Source organism: Melospiza georgiana, chromosome 1 (genome assembly GCF_028018845.1).
Source record: "Melospiza georgiana isolate bMelGeo1 chromosome 1, bMelGeo1.pri, whole genome shotgun sequence".
NCBI classification, from domain to species: Eukaryota; Metazoa; Chordata; class Aves; order Passeriformes; family Passerellidae; genus Melospiza; species Melospiza georgiana.
The window spans coordinates 17,709,360-17,726,595 of NC_080430.1; the positions used below are offsets into that span (position 1 = coordinate 17,709,360).

At 37.5% G+C, this 17,236-nt stretch overlaps 1 protein-coding gene across 1 annotated transcript in view; it reads right to left on the reverse strand.

Annotated features, from left to right (window-relative positions):
• The window catches only part of GPR158 (G protein-coupled receptor 158), a 186,363-nt gene that overhangs the window by 68,763 nt on the left and 100,364 nt on the right, over positions 1-17,236 (reverse strand). Inside the window, exon 5 of the mRNA XM_058025870.1 lies at positions 13,246-13,314. Within this exon, the coding sequence (XP_057881853.1) occupies positions 13,246-13,314 (69 nt within the window). The remainder of the gene's footprint in view (positions 1-13,245; positions 13,315-17,236) is intronic.

Below are 17,236 nucleotides of genomic sequence, written 5' to 3' on the forward strand. Positions count from 1 at the left end.
AACTGAGAATTTTTCTGTCCTTTACTGTTGTCTCAAGAATTCATTTTGTCAACTTCTTTGTTTAATTTGATCCATTATTATTATTATAACTATTAAGAGTAACACATACTAATTATGGTATCAAATATAATTAGTTAACAATTTCACATTTGCAAGTTCTTGATCACATCTGGTGCCTGCTATGCACACTGGAGAGTCAAACCAGAAATTTCACAACTACATCATTTGATACGAAAGGCTTTTGATGTTAACAGGTTAGCCCAGTTCACAAACACTTGTGAAAAATACAATATACTATGGGTTTCCTTTTCAAATGTAGTGAGCACTGATGTCCCTTTTCCTAAACAGACAAAATATTCTGCCTGAGAAAAGAGGTGCTCCTTATAATTTGTTAATCCCACAACCAACAGCAGTAATTACAGCCCATATAAAAACATCTCAGCTCGGGCTCAAGATAGATCAAATTTCTTATCCTGCAAATCTAGTAACTTGGAATGTGTTTTGGTTCCAGAAAAGTTACATGAAGAGCAGCTAAAATAGAAAATTTTAATTTTTTATGTATTCTTGGGTTTTATGTATTCTTTCTTTATCTGAAATTGGCAGGTATCTTATTGTTGCCAATAATTAACTTATTAATCTTGCTTAAGTCTTATATGCTAAGCATTTAGAGTATGTTTCTGATTCAGCTGTCTTTCAAAATTCCTGGGTCTTCAAACAACTGAGCTTGTGATTCTAACAGAGCCTTACATTGAATTAATGGTTAATAAAAATGTTCCTTAGGGTTTTAAAATACTTGTTATGACAGCATTTTGCCTTCTTGTAGCAACAATTGGTGATTACTTGAACACAGAGTGCCTGCCACTATGGCAGTAACTTATTTTGATTATGATTTCAAAGATGTAAAAATGCCTTAAGGCTTGGAAAGTAGATACAAGTTTAATAAATGCGGATATAAATAGCTGACTAAATAACCCACCACTCAGATTTTATAGATCAGTTCTCTGCAGATGTCAAGGCAATGCCACCAATAAAGGAAGAAAAAAGGATGAGCTGACTCTAGGGGCCAGCAAGCCCTGTCAAATTTTTTAAAAATCCCACATTTCAAGTGTTCAGCATGTGGTGATGCCAGATTAAGAATTTAAGAGAGAGAGAGTTGGACATTAAGAATACTTGTTCTGTATATAGCATTCCAGTATGTGCTGGGGATTAGGTTGTTAACAAATTAAGCAAGATTTATACATTCAACAACATACTGCTGGAATATATACAGTCTTTTTACTCTGACTAATGTGACAATTTATACACTTGGATTGACATAGAAGAAGAGATCTGGAGGTTAAATCATAGATCCATGTTTTTAAAACTGCGCTTACTCAGAACAAATTATTTCCTCTAGAAAATTACAAAATTTAAAAGGAAGATCAAAGTTCAAAAAAAATACAATGCTTGAATGAAGTGTGGAAAGGACTTCTTTATGCCAACATAACCTCCTTTACCTTTTTTCCTAAAAGTCATAGAATCACAGAACCACAGAATCTGCTGATTTGGAAGGGATCCACAAGGATCACTGAGTCCAGCTCCTGAGGACAGCCCCAAAATCACACCCTGTGCCTGAGAGCATTGTCCAAATGCCTCTGGAACTCTGCCAGGCTGCTGCTGTGACCATGCCCTGGGGAGCTGCTCCAGTGCTCAACCACTCTCTGGGGGAAGAACCTTTTTCAACATCCAACCTAAACCTGACACAACTTCAGGCCATTCCCTCGGGTCCTGCCACTGGTCACAAGAGTGAAGAGATCAGTGCCTGCCCCTCCTCTTCTGCTCACAAGGAAGTTGTAGCTGCAGTAAGGTCTCCCCTCAGCCTCCTCTTTTCCAGGCTGAACAAACCAAATTACCTCAGTCACTCCTCATATGGCTTCCCTTCAAGACCCTTCACCATCCTCATTGCCCTCCTTTGGACACTCACTAATAGTTCAATATATTTCTTATCTTTTTTTATCTTATCTTTTTTATATTTCTTGTAGTAACTTCATCACAGTCTGCATAAGTACCAGCATATAGATACTATACTTTGTATAGTGTCCCTGTGTGATACACATGTAACAGGTTTAAGTATTTCTTTCAGTAAAAATGATCAAAAATGTTTGGATCATACCGGAAAACTGTAACAATATAAATTTAATAGAAAAAAAAAAGTTAAATAAAGAACTATTAAGATGCCTCTATGAAAAATTATTTCTTATCCAAATTTTGTACACACCACAAAGTAGACCCAAACCTCTTTGTAACAACCTCTCGGTGGGCAAACACTGTCAGAGATGAAGCACTGCTGCTGGAATGGCAGCCAGCCATGGCAGCAGCATAGGGAATGCTCTCCTGACAGAAATTCCTAACACATCTGTATGCCACCACAAAGCACCAAGATTGCAGCACACCCAAGGAGCACACTCAGCCTTTGTGGTGGATCTGCCCATGTGCACCAGTGCAACACACTCAAAATATGTCAGAATTTATGTGTGTGTATGCTATGACTATGGTTAGCATTTCCCAATGCATTTGACCCCTTCAGATTACTTTAACAAATTACTGTTACATTGATAAGTTTCCAGTATTCCAAGGAAATGCTTAGATTTCCTTTTGCCTGGTTTTTGCCTCACTGCCTTTCTCACCAGCCTTGAGTTAATCTCACACAGGACATATACAGCAAGGACCCTCTACTGTCTGCAATATATAAGAGCAAACCTGACAGGCAACCCAGTAATCATTACTTTCCAAGGGGTAAGTAATTAGCAGAAATTATAAATTAGCAGAGCACTTTCACATGGAACCAGTATTAGGCTTTTTTCTATCAGTATTTTTATCTTTTCAAGCATAACTCAAATATTCTCAGATAATTCTCATAAAGTACCTATACTCTCTAGAAGTATAAAAACAGTTGTATGCTACCAGTCCTCTGAAGATATGAGAAATTCACCATTAACTGTGTCCTTGCTCACACCCTTCAAAAATTATTTTTAAATACTTTCACTGTTATTATTAGTAACAGTCATTTGTAATGTGATTCTTACTCATTGATCAGGACCCTGCTGTGCACAGTGCAGCAATGCCAAACATCCCTGTACCAAAGGGTTCATAATTTAAATATGAGATGAGAAAGCGCACATCAATACAGAGGAAGCAAAAGGAAAGAATAAAAGATTTATATTCCACAATTATGTAAGTGGTGTTTTAGGAGAGGAGAAGAAAGCTTGCAAGGAGTAGTGAGAAATAACTGTAGGCAAGCAAAGAACAAGCACTGAATGTACAATCTGTGGTTTTATAAATATCTTCTATAACACGTAGTCGTGACAATAAGAGTCCTGACTGTATTAAGGTACAAGATGCCATTTGTGTCTTGTTTTCATTTCTATACTGTTTGGTTGCTCAATTTTGGATTAATTTTCCAGTTCCTATACTTGACTTTTTGCTGTATTTTAATTCTCGGGGGAAAGTTCTCTATTCTATTTTCTCACTATCATTGTTTTCCTTTTCTCTTTACATTGCTTTTAATGATTCAGCCATATGCACAGTAATAAAAACTTTGTACTATCAGTATTATAATTCTGTAAAATTTTTCCAGTGCAAAGATTTCACTAGTTCTCATATACTTTTGCCTGCAAACTGCAAACTCTCAACTTCTAGCAGTTGATATTATAAACCATAAAGACACCATTGCCTGAATCTTCTCAGTTCTCAGCTTGTAGAATGACTATGGGCTGCCTCATCGCTGATGGAGAAAATCTCCTTAAGGATCTCTTCCAAAAACTTCAACTCTTCTCTTTCTCCATTGAGTATTGAATTTCTTATCTCTCCTAATCATTAACCATTAATCACCCTTCATGGTGAAACACTTAAAATCTGAGTAGATGTTTAGGAAATACCTAATGCATTCATACATAAAAGAAGAGAGACTGAGGAGAAAAACCAAAGGAGAAAAAACCCCATAATTCAGTTCCTGTATTATCCTGAATATGTATTATTCACAGGGAACAGGCTTTGAGATGGAAACTCTGTCTTTTCCTTTTGGTCTGTGTTGATGCAGAGTAGTCTGTGAAGTGACAAGGAAGATAATAGGCAGGATATAATGTTTTGTTACTCACCTGTACATATTATACTGGTCAATGTCTTATTTCAACCTCATTTTCCAAGGCATGGTGAGTTATAATATTGCCAGTTTCCCCCTGACAGCATTGGTTTACAAGTGCACCTAATTTCATACCAGAAACAGCATGGTAGTACCAGCTTATCTAAGCTTATCAAGTCTTGCTCAAGCATTAATTGCTTCTGCTTTCATTTTGCTTCAGATTCTTGTGATGCAGATCACAAGAACCACAATGCAGGCAATAGCTGAATCTAGCAAGTTCAGCAAGATTAAAGACAACCTAGAGGCCTTTCACTTGACCATAGGTGTTGCTCCTTGGGTCTTGGGTATGAAAGCATGAGTAAACAAAGAGAAAAGGCATTTTGTAGGAAAAAGGGAACATGTCCCCAACTTTCATGAAAGACACTTGGATAAATGAAAAAGAATGACTGACAATTATCTCCCACCAACATGCAGTCTCACAGGTGCTAAACTAATGACAGAAGGAAAACCACTGATGCAAGGGCTATGCCCTACTGAAAGTATGTATGTGGTGACTAATATTTTGAATATTTTCCTTTCTGGCACAGCTCAATCATGGCTCATCTATACTATCAAAACCACTTGCCTCTTTGGTTTTATAATTTACAAAAATGTAATATTGTGTCTTTCAATATCTTTCTTGTAAAAGTTCTTTCACAGATTTTGAACTAATACATGAGAGTGTCTTTTTTTCATGTGTCAATTTTTTCATAAATTTAAGTCACTAGAGAAAAATTCAAACATATTCTAAGCATCTTGCTATTGACTCAGTTCACTTGCCAAGTGATCAATGAGATCATCAAAATGTTCGGCTGAGAAAGTCATTCCTTTCTAGTTTATATGCCCTGAGACCCAACAGGAATTATGTAATAGATATATAAAAGACTAAACATAAAAGTGTTATATAAAAGACTTTCTTCCTCTTCTCTAACTCCAATTCAACAGAAACAATGGGCCAAATGAAGACTCTCGCTGATTAAACTTTTTCAATCAGGTGTTCCTCAGAATTTCTTTGGCATGGAAGTGGCTCTGCTGTGTTCTCCTGCTCGAGCGCTTGCCAAGCACCAAAGGTTCAGCTCTGGAGAGGAGGACGGATTATTAGAACATGGTTCCAGGCTTTAGTAAGGAACATACAATGAATATGTCCCAGCACTATTTTCCTCCATTTGAATGTGCCCACATTTTACCCTCTGATAATTTTTGTGTTTCAAAGCTTTTTATGATCAGAAAAGAGTTACCCACACTTTCATTTTTCAAATGTAGCACATTTTTAACTTACACATTCGTTACTACTCAAGCTGTATCAAAAAAATTTTACATCCCCTGACTAAAAATTGTGCACTGTTTTTCAGGACTGCAGTCTGGTTTTACTGGTTTGAAAAGAGTGGTACTGGTTTCTGGTTTGAAAAGAGTGTATTAATATAGAGTTTTATCTACAGATTCTTGTATGTATAAGTTTACTTATGCAAGTTACTTCAGTGGAATTATGAGTAAAGAGGAAAGATGACAAGATCTTGCTCTGCTCCCCTCCCTACAAGATTAATTTCTCTGAATGAAGGGCTGGCAAGACTGTACCACATAAGTGCCTACAAGCTGGCAGTGCAAGATATTAATTTAAAATAAAAGGGTCAACGAAAACCCAACGCAGCAGTTGGCTAAGGTCACTGGCTGCTGTCCTTTTCTCTCCTACTCTCAACCCCTTCACACACACACTTGGCTATTCAGTGAACTCAGACTCTGAAAAATGTGCCCTTTGAACTTCTCAAAAAAAGCTTTCAGAGTAACAAACCCAGCAATGCCCTCCTACAATACCTACTGCACCTTCAAATCCACAGAAGGGGAAGATTGTGTTTTGTCACTGTATCACAAGTAATGCCACAAGGATGAGCAAGATGTGAAAGAATAGTAAAATCAGTACCTGTACCTTCACTGACCTATCTTCAGCCTGCCATGTACAAGTCCCATGACATGGTCCAGCAACATCCCACATTTTATCACTATCCAAAAAAACTACAACCATGGGACTTTACTGCATGCCTGCACACCGCCTGATTGGGTAGTCTCCATCCCTGCAGGTTTTTAAGACCTATAAAAATAAAGCCTCAGTAACCTTGTCTTGTATGAAGTCCTACAGCTGACTGTCCTTTGTGCAGAAGTTGGAGTAGAGGCCTCTTGAGGTCCCTCCCAACTCAAGGTAACCTGGGAACACAGCACACAGACACACCCAAACACAGAGAACATACACAAACACTCCTCACCAAATTCCACCTGTATAATCTCTTAGAATTTAACATGTCAAAGCTCTACTATGCTCTAGCATAGTTCAGCTGAGTTTCCACTACTTTAAACTTTTGTCATATACACAGAGATGCCAATATGTAACTAAAATCAGAAGACATATAGCTCTGCCTAATCACAGTTCTTAATGTGGATAATCACATATACAGCAGCCTCTAGTTACCTCCCTGCCAAAATTTTTTAGGATAGCTATGTAGATTAGTGACAACAGAACCATGAAGAAATATCCTATGATTCTTATTTTTCTGACATTTTAAATAAACGTATTCAAAAAGCAGAAAATATTCAGTGCTTGCTTCTTATCAGTCAAAGCAGTCATAAACATTTTTCTTAGCATGGTTCAGGGCAAGAACACAAGTGTTTCCAGTACCTATGAGGTTTCTGTATTTTGTAGCCTGTAATGCAGAGGCTACACCAGCTGACTTCTGGTTTTTGCATTTAAAGCAAGCTGGCTCTCAAAAAAAGGTACTGGTTTACTGCTTGCATGTTAACTCCAAAAAGTATGTTCATCTGACCAGGACATCAACCAAGAGAGACTAACTACTGCCTGGTTCCCTCACCTCTATGCCAAGCATACAATGTACATATAAAATCTTTGCACCATGGTATTTAAAACCTGACTTTTGCATTTGCTGGATATCTAATCCACTGTGATCCAAATAAAATTTTAAAAAATCTTCCTAGGGTACTGTGGAAATCTGCTGTGATTATTTTAGAGCAGATATTTACACCGTGTTCTTGGACTTCAGTGACATGAACACCAAAGACAGGTCTGTTCTTCACCTGAACAATGATGAGTGTTCATTCTAAAAACCTTAAACACTCTTTTGTGACTAAAGGCAATGTGGTTATATCCTGACAAAGAATTAGCCTGAAACATCTGGGATATCAGAGCAGACTTGCAGTGCTAAATGTGTAGGAAAAAGCAAATTTTTCAGTTGGCCTCAGAGCACATCAATATGTATGGAATAAACAGTGACTGTGCTTTTCTAACACATCCCTTATTTGAGGGACAAATGCATAAGAGTATTTCACAGTGTTCTATTTTCACATTCATTAATGTCAAAACCAGAGCTTTTCAGTGACCTTGTTCTGCTCAGGACTGTTATCACTAATGGACCTATGATAGTCTTATGCTCCCAAACTTCACAGCTCATTTCTTCCATGCTAATGCACATACAGATCGTTTGAGGGGGAAAAAAAGCATATCCATATCTAAGCTCCATGACTCCCCAATGTCTATTATTTCTCATAACACAAAAAGGTAGGTGATTTTAGCTTGAGTGTGAAAGAGGGAGTAAGACAACCCTAGAAACAGATCTTAACTCCTAACACATGCAACAAGATGTCTGAGCACAAAGTTTTCTCCAGGATTCACTACTCAACTATTTCATGAGCATTAGGAAGTCAATGCCCCCCAATCCACAGCTCCATTTCCCTAAACTGATAAAAATATTGCCTTTTTATAATTTGCAGCTTGGAAAAATAGACGAAAGCTGTAATGAATTTGGATTTATTTTTTTTTAGCCAAAGGAAGGGAAGAGTGAAAGAAAAAACTGTGTTTAAAGAGATACTCTGCAGCCTCCAAAGCCAGTCCATCTTATCAGCTAGCTGACATCACTGTTACAAGATTCAGCCTCTGTCTAAAAACTTTCACTTGCTAGAATTTAAATCTAGTACTTCTTATCTACTATATCAACAGAGGAAGAGAAGAAATTATTGAGACGAGATGGGGAAGAAATTATTCCCTTGGCCTTTGCATCATCATACTCACTTAACTTTAATCACTGACTGTAGAAATTCTTTTATATCATTATATCATGCAATCCATTGTATGTATTTTGGAGTTTCAGTCAATGTAGATGAGCAGTATGGGAACTATTTAATATAGCAGATAATCTGAGCTGCCTACGGTGGAATTCATCACTATTTGAGGCAAGTACCTCATTTATAGTCCCTGAAGTGTTGGCCATGATGCACCTCATCCTCAAGTCCCAAGTCTAAAACAAGTCATAAAAGGCCCAGTTCCTCTCCAGGATTTGGTGAGCAGAGGGTGGCTGTCTCAGCTATGGATGCACACATCAGAAACACAGACTCACAGAATTTCATTTGCAAGGGGACTTTGCAGGTCATCTTGTCCAGCCCCTGCCCAAAACTAGGCCACGTTGCTCAGACCTGGGCCCAGTCAAGTTCGGACATCTGCAAATTTCATAAACTCTGACAAAGAGTTTTGGTAATTGACAATTCAAGCAGTTTAAAAAGTTTCTTGATATCTTAACAGAATCTCCTATTTTTCAACTTGTGTCCATCACAGATGTCTAAAATCACCTGAGATCTCATCCTTACAATGCAATTAACAGGCTACTCTCTTACAACATCGTGCTACTCCTCACTTTACTTGAAGGTCTTTGTAGCAACCAAAGAGTTTTTAAACTTGTGTGAAACTTTGAAATGTGTGTTCCAAGCATTAGCAAGACAGGGAGTCAAGAAAGGTCTAAAGGTTTCAAAATAGTGTTTCTGGACAAGGAAAGTAATGGGATTCCTCCCCTCAGATGCCAAGTACAGAAATTAAGGGACTCATCCATAAGATGGTTGGGTTTTGGCTTTCTGTTCAAAATCTAAGAAAAAAGAAATATAAACAAAATCAATTAGAATGTCTAGTGTTCATTTGGAGGAGATCCATTGATAATTGGAAAGACTAAGTTAAGGGAAATTAGAGATGTTACTATGAGATTGCAGAAAATATAAGAAATGAGAGCTTCAGAAATGTGAGCTGCCCAGAAACTTCTGAGTAAAATCCATGCATTTGCAATAGACAAAGCTCATCTGCCTGCTTATAATTCAGGAAAGATCAGTGTTGTTATGAGTATAGCAGAACTTGAATAATAAATTTAGGTGGAGGCCATCATTTGCACTTCCCATTTGGTTAGAAGGGCATTGTAACAGCTGTTTCTCTCACCAAAAGCAGCTGACTGGTGATATTATTTTTCAATTAATGATGTTACACTATGAATAGATTACTGCATGTAGGCATGAAAACAACAACAATTAGTGAAAGAAATTCAGCAATGTAACAAAGTAAGTTTTGGTTTTCATTTAATTGGAGGGTAGGGAAAGTCAGAGATGGAATAAACCCCTTCTAGACCCAGTGAAATTTGTATGCTGAAGGCTCTCAAAACAATCCGAGCCAGACTGAGTAAACAGATCTAGAAAGAAAGAATTAGGGAAGTGTAGAAGAGTGGAGAACAAAGATGCCAAAGACTTCAAGCAGAGCAGAGAAAATCTAAGTGGATTTTGTTTTTTAAACAAGAGTGTAATTTTGCACTGAATCCTCAAATGAATAGAGATTTCAGTTATTTGGAACTGAAATGCCACCCCTAAGTATCTTTACATTGTTACATGCACTAAGCCAAGCTGTGTAATTCCACACTTGGTTGACTGTGAAAGCAAAGCTTTTTAATTTTACATTCCAAATCACAATAGAAGAAGAGGTGATACCAAAGGAAAACAGCCTTATGTTAGAAGACAACACCCTACTGGTGCTTATGAACTCCATTCCATACATTAGGTCACATTTCCTACTATCCGTGGAAAACACAGCCTAGTTTGGGTGTATAAGATGTGAGATCTATATTAACTAGTCTTAGAGTTCTATTGTACTCCTCTAGCATAAAATAAGGACCAAATCAAATAGCTGAAACAATGACCTCTGGGCACATATTACTATGTCTTTAACCACATCTCTAAGTCACAGAATATTCCCCATTCTTCTTGGAAGCAAATAAAAACACCAAATAACATGAAGGGGTAAATAAATATAACCCAGTAAAAATAAAATCTGCTTTGCACGTCCATGACTTATGACCAACATGTATATTGATAATATATGCTCTACATCCTGCTATGAATGAATGTGTGTGAATGTCAGCTGGTGAAAACAAGACTCTTTCAAAGCTTGGGTTTTCTTTCTTGTGTCATTCTTCTCTGCTTTGTGCTCCTTTCCCAGACAATAAGCAGGTGAGCACATTTAGATTCTGTCCATGTAGAGCAAAACATCAACAGTTCAAATTCCAAGGACCCACCCCTCATAGTTCACACCTTGCAGCTTTTCTTTCTTAAAAAGACTATGCCTTATAGCTTTCACACATCTACTGTTTCACTGTCTTGCCCTGCATCAGAAATTGATGAAAAATTCCTTGCAGTTAATTGAGGGACAGAGATATTGGAAAGCTGAACTTTCCAATCTTCTTTGATTTTACAAAACCATATTTTTCTGGTTGGTGAAATCAGGATTAATTTCTCTGTCTGAAAATGCAAAGGACCTCCCACTATCACATTTGCTACATCCCTCCCCTAAAACCCTCAAAATAGAAATGATAAAATTGCTCTCTTTCTTTTCCTCGAGTCTGTAGGAGTAACAGCCTGATTAGTAATTCCCTGTATAAGAAAGAAGAGTGCCCCAGCAAAGAGCGTGGGAACATAAAACTGCTAGAAGAGAGAAGCCAAGTCTTATACTCTACCTATTAATTTCTAATAGGATGTGTTCTCAGTGGTCAGTTTTATACAGTAGGAGCTTGAGATCTGCAGAGAAAGATAAACTCTGGTCAAGTATCTACATCCCATCTGGGATGGGCTACTCAGCAATTTCCAGCAAAAATTTTTTTCCAAGTAATATGTCAAACTCTCCTTTTGCACTCATTGTATATTAAATATCCTAATGTCAGTGAAAAAGAAAAAGAGGCTTAAAAGTCAGTGAAGAGCTGAGGGGATGCTTGGGTTCTTGAACTGCTCCCTCCCAGGATCACTTCCTTTCTTCTCCCTCTGCATTTAAAGGTTGTGGATGGTCACCAGCTCTTGCATCCAACACCATGGTCCTTCAAGTCACCTGCTGAGAGAAGACTTTTTCCACAGCAATATCCCAGTGTTCCAGGTGCTGAGCACCTGAAGAAGCCAGTCAGCAAAGGATGCTTGTCCTTCATGAATCACAACAAATGGAGGATCAAGACAAGAACTGGGAAATGAACTGAAGGATGGGTGACAGGTGAGCAGACTGCAGACACGATTCTGATGGGCTATGATGAGGCTCCTCACACTTTGGAGCTGGGGCTGTACAGTCACTGACTGGTTCTAACTGAGCACCTGCCTGGGGAGGCCAGCCTGGCCCAGGGCTCTCTGAGAAAGCAAAGAGGAGACAGCCATGAAAGGAAACCCCTTGCATAATGCTCTATGCCATGAATTTCTGCCAATGCTCCACAGCACCAGCTGAGGAAGCAGTGCATGGGCCTTCTGTTCTGTTCACTGAAAAGCAATATGAAAGAAGCTCTGAAAACCCATGGGAGATGTATTTATTGCAAGTTGCAAAAAACTTTTGTCCAACATGAAAAAACCAAAACCTTTAATTTCCCTGACTTCTGCAAAGTGAAGGATGAAAAAATACATAAAACTATCCTAGAAAATGCACACACCTTTTCTTTAGAACTTGAAAATGATTCAAGAAAGAATGTATAAAAATTCCACTAGGGTTTGTGTTTATTTATAGTATTCTTCACACATTCTACTGCAGTTTATTTCCTACTTGTTCTACAGCTACTGGAGACTTTTGTTATCCAGCTCATCTTTCAGTAACTACATGACAGTCTGTAAAAGCACATAAAATTCTGACTACTGAGGGACAGAGAACATAAACATATTTTAAAATAGTCCAGAACTCCATCTTTGATTGTCTCCCAACCTGCATGCTTTCTACCAAATTTCTTCAATATACACTTTAATGTCTTGCTTTATCTAGTCATTATTTTGGGTTTATGTGGCAATTACAAGCTCAGCTTTCCTGGGACTTTTGAAAAGAGAATGGACACGTATTTATATGAGTTTTGTGGTATGTCGCAGACATTTCTTCACAGAAATCCTTTCTTTCAGATTTCTGTGTCTTCTGGAGGGCAGAGGCCTCAGAAGATAATGTAAACAATTGTTATCAGCTGCTGGGGAATGTAATGGGATGCACCTTGATTGGCTCATGCTTCTTGTTTATAATTAAAGGCCAATCACAAAGTGCAAGCTAGGGGACAGAGTCCTTGGACACAATTTTGTTATAGATTTCTTTCTTGCTATTCTTAGCCTGGCCTAGCAGCTCTGCAAACCTCTCTCTTTATTCTATTTAGTATAGTTATAATGTATTATATATCATATATCAATAAATCCAGCCTTCTGATCTAGAAACAAGATTCGCCGTCTCTCTCTCACCAGCAGCAACCCACTCAGGACGCTGTAATAGTGGTATGTTTATGAAATTACTTTTTTTTCCACTTACAGGGAAATGCCATCTACTTTCCCAAGACAGGGTGTTGAAGATGCCACATATCTTCAGAAACATTGAAATACATGCCAGTAATGCACTGAAATAATTAATCTCATTTATACTACATTCCAGGGAAATATTTGGTATAATCAGTGTCTTCCTTTTATATACCTTGCTTTTTCCCCCCATACCATAGATCAGAGAGGTATTGTCTTTCAAAGTAAAATCTCATCTTAACCCAGAACACCCAAAAATTTCCAATTAAACCACTGGCAATTTTTACCAAATTGAAAATGAAGAATAATTACAAATACAGTAAAACATTTGAGTGTTTTTAAGAATATTTTAAGAGCACAGCACATTCTGTAGTCAGATTCAACTAATAATTAATAAATAGTTTTTACATTTATATTTTTATCAGACTCATTCATACAGTGTTTTAAAACATTGGCAAGGGTATAATTTTTTTTTAAGTTATATTTTGACTTACTGGGAAGTACAGAAGAAGTGATCCAAAAAGAATGGTTTCCAGCAGCACCAGCCCTGAAGCCCTGATACTCTAGAAGACAAAAACCAACAAAAGACAAAACATTAGAAAATTCTCTCCGTGTGTCATTTTCATAAAGGTACCTTCACTTTTGTAACACTTCCACAGTAATGTTTATTAAGCTGTCTGCCATGCTTGCATGCTCCACACTCTTTAAATCATACACCCATTACAATGGTTGTGTTTTACAAAGTTAAATTTAAAATATCTTTTTCCTATGTTAAATACTATTCAACAGACACTACCTGGATGTTGTATTGCACCTGGATATGATTTGAAATTGCTAAATTTGTTCTCAAGTGTCAAGATTCAGAGATCATGGGAATTGGAGACATGAATTTAATTGTAGAATTTGTTCTGCATTGTTTAAATTTCAGTAAGTCCCTAGAAAATTTTTGCTCGTTTAATGACTTAGCTTCCATAATAAGTATGAATAATCTACAATTTTACTGAATATAGAGTGTGCTCTTAGACTGCAAGTGTATCTACTTTTCCTGAAATTTTTGCACAGAGACGTTGATTCATTAACTTGTCAGGATTGTAAAATACTATGCCATTTCCTCACCACTTGTTGGTTAAGAAAACCAACATGGTTTTCTTAATCTTAAAATTTAAAAAAATCAATTATTTTTCCTAATACTTAAGTGTATTCCAATAAGTTTGATGATTTACGTACAGTGCAACCGCGCCTTATCTTAGAGACAAAACATCAACACTTGTGAGACACTGAAAAGTTAAGTTGAGGGTTAATGACTCAGAATCAAGCACTGCAAGAGCAGGAGTGCTCTGCTGATACGTGTGAGGTTCAGCCCAGGTGCAGAGGCTGTGAGCACCAGAGGATGACCACGACAAATCAGCCGTAGTTTAGCAAGAAGCTGGGTTTGAGTCACATAAGGGAAGAGGCCAATGAGAAGCAGATCCTGAGAGGTGGGATAATGCTGTTTATCATGCCAGTGCCCTCCCTTCCACGAGTGGCTCCAACATCATACAAGGCAGAGGTCAGTGAGCTCATGGGACTGAAAAATACTCAAACCACTAAAAAATGTTTTCTTTTCTTATTATGTACGAAGCACCCCTATACACCAGAATGATCAACAAAGCAACTGAAATGAGCTCCATTATAGAGAAGATGGAAATTAAATAAACCATCTAAAATCCATTTAACTCCCATGTAGACATTCCTTTCTAAACAAGTCTTTCACATCCTGATCAGTCTTTTCTTATCAAGCTTGTTTCTGGGCAGTATGATCATAAGATAACCTGCTGGGACAAAGAACTTCAGCATTTCCAGTTCTTCCATAATAATAAATTATCCCATGATTTTTTCTCACCTGTGCTCTGGTAGGGACCATTGTCTGTGAATGTTATCTACGTGCTTCTGCTTCCTGCCCCAAAAGAAGTGTGGCTTACAGAGCAATGCTGGAATTCAAAATGGACTTGAATCCAGGTTTTGTCTATACTTTCACCTCAGTCTTTGGTACAAGGAGAGCAGGGGGTTTCACCTAATGTTTACAGATATGACTGCTCTTCTAAACAGGATTCCTTGGCAAATGGAATATACATACTAGCAGAGATGAATGCTATCCACAATGATGAAGAAAAGCTCAAAACCTCCAACACAAAATAGTACAACTATTTTTACATAAGTGTAGAGAAAATTTTAAAAAATGGTTATAAACTGAAGTATAAGAATTCTCCCAAACTACATTTTTGAAATGGTTGGCTTTCTTCACTGCAAAGAAAAAGAGCTATTTTAACAGTTGATTTTAAAGTATTTTTATTTCTTCCATAATGACCACTACAGCCCAAGAAGTCCAGGAAGAAAAAATTATCCAGCACTAAAACTTTAAAAACAGGGATTAACTAAAGAGAAGAGAACCAAACTAAAGCATGAAGTTTCAAAATTAATTTACTAAAAATATTTTTTAGATATACAGGTATTTCCAGAAGTCTGTGAGTAACAGTGTTTCCACCAAAAGCTGAATCTTACACTGTACAGACTTTGCAAATATGGGTCCCTAAGGCATGACTGGGGGCAGGATCACAAATGCTTCACTTTATGGGCATCTGCAAACATACACAGCAGTGAATATGCCCACACACCTGGGGAAAAAAAGCCTTTGCTCCTTCCTCCTTTAAGAAAATTAATGAAAGAAAGGAAATTGATGATCGTCCAAAGTCTCCACCAGCCACTGTCCACCTATACAGGCTGCACAAGCAAAATTCTCCAATGGAATTCACAGAAATTAGGGCATTCAAGGACACAGCCCTGAAATTTCATGCACTGGGAATTTCTTCCACTTGGATGCAATACTTGTCTTCTTTTTCTTTTTTATTTTTTCTTTTCTTTTTTTAACAGCTGCTTGGAGTGTTTTGCATCTGTCTTGCTTGTTGGCACTTATTTTGATTTTATTTATTTCTTTCTCTGGCTGTTCATCTTGTGTTTATTGCCACTTTGTCTGTGTGTTCATCTCCCATTCAGGGCTTCATTTCTATCTTTACTTATTTTTGTCAGTAGAACTGTCCTTTCTGGATTTCCTTGTCTCGCTCAATGGTTACACATTGCTGACACCTAAATAATACTGCAATTTATTTTGTTTCTAGCTTCATTCTAACTTTCATACTTAGCTACCTATACCATGCACTTATCTAGGTCTGCAAAGAGTACTGTTTGTGAAGGTCTGATTCATGCTCTCACCCATTCTATACAGGCCACATTAGCAGCCTTTGGGATAAACAGTCATTCCTTATCCTTGAAACTCAGAAAGTAACACCATTTCTGGGAAAAATCCCATTAAGAAAGGAAAGTCATACATGCCTCTTGGCCACTGCTAAAGGGTCATAAATAAATGTTAAATAATTATCTACACGAGGTAAATTTTAAAAAGTGTTGCTGCCCAAGTTGCATCAAGCATAACAAAACAAAAGCTGAATTCATGTATAAACAAGCACAGAAGAGATTGCATTTCAGCTGTCTGTGGTCCTAGGCAATCCAGGAAATACAATCCAGGAAATACACAGCATTAATTAGCACTGAATTCCTGAATGTCATCACATAAATCAGTGATATGAGTGTCAGAGTATTTTCATAGTGGAGAAAAAAAAAAAAGCCAAAATATAATTAAAGTCATCCTGTATTGGTTACATTGTGTAATACTGAATTAACTGAACTGAATTAACTGTAGACTTTTGGTGTCAGTCCAGGAAGACTGCAGGTTCCTCCAGGGCCACATGTCACTGTGTATTATGTGAGCGTGGTACCATGGAAACCTAGTGAGGGGAAAAGGTTGGCATATTTTGATTTTTTTCACTTTTGTTAAACAGTTTTGCCACTTCTGCAATAAAATGAATGACCAAAGAGGGCTGTGACTTACAGAAAATTTCCTTTTACAAAGGTGGTTTCACCAGAATGTGAGCTTGCCTTTCAGATAAATAAAGCATATCTGAAACCATTAGAGGAAAAAAAATATCAGATACATTTCTTCTTTAATTTCAATTTTGAATACATTCATATTTATTAAACTGGAAAGTGTATCTACACTCCATGTGTAAGCACATATGGATACAGGACAGAACGACAGAGAAGCAAGGAAATATAGAGAAATATTTGAGGTGATTGGAAAAATTACTATGTAAATTGTCTCAAAAGAAGAGCAATACAAAGTGCAGCTAAAGGTAGATGTGAGGGCAATGTGCTCGCTCTGCAGTGCTCCAGGAGACACTGGTGGCGCAGGTCTGGCAGATCCATCCCACTCTGCACATGAGGAAATGGGAGATGTGAGGGGACCTTACAGGACTGTATTCCCAAATCTGTCTCTTACTTCTCTGAAAACCCTTCCTGTTCAAATTATTTTTATTCCTGGTACAGGGGGTTCTTTATTTCTATCAAATTAAAGAATTGAGAAGAGATTTTTGTCAAGTTGAAAATACGTGG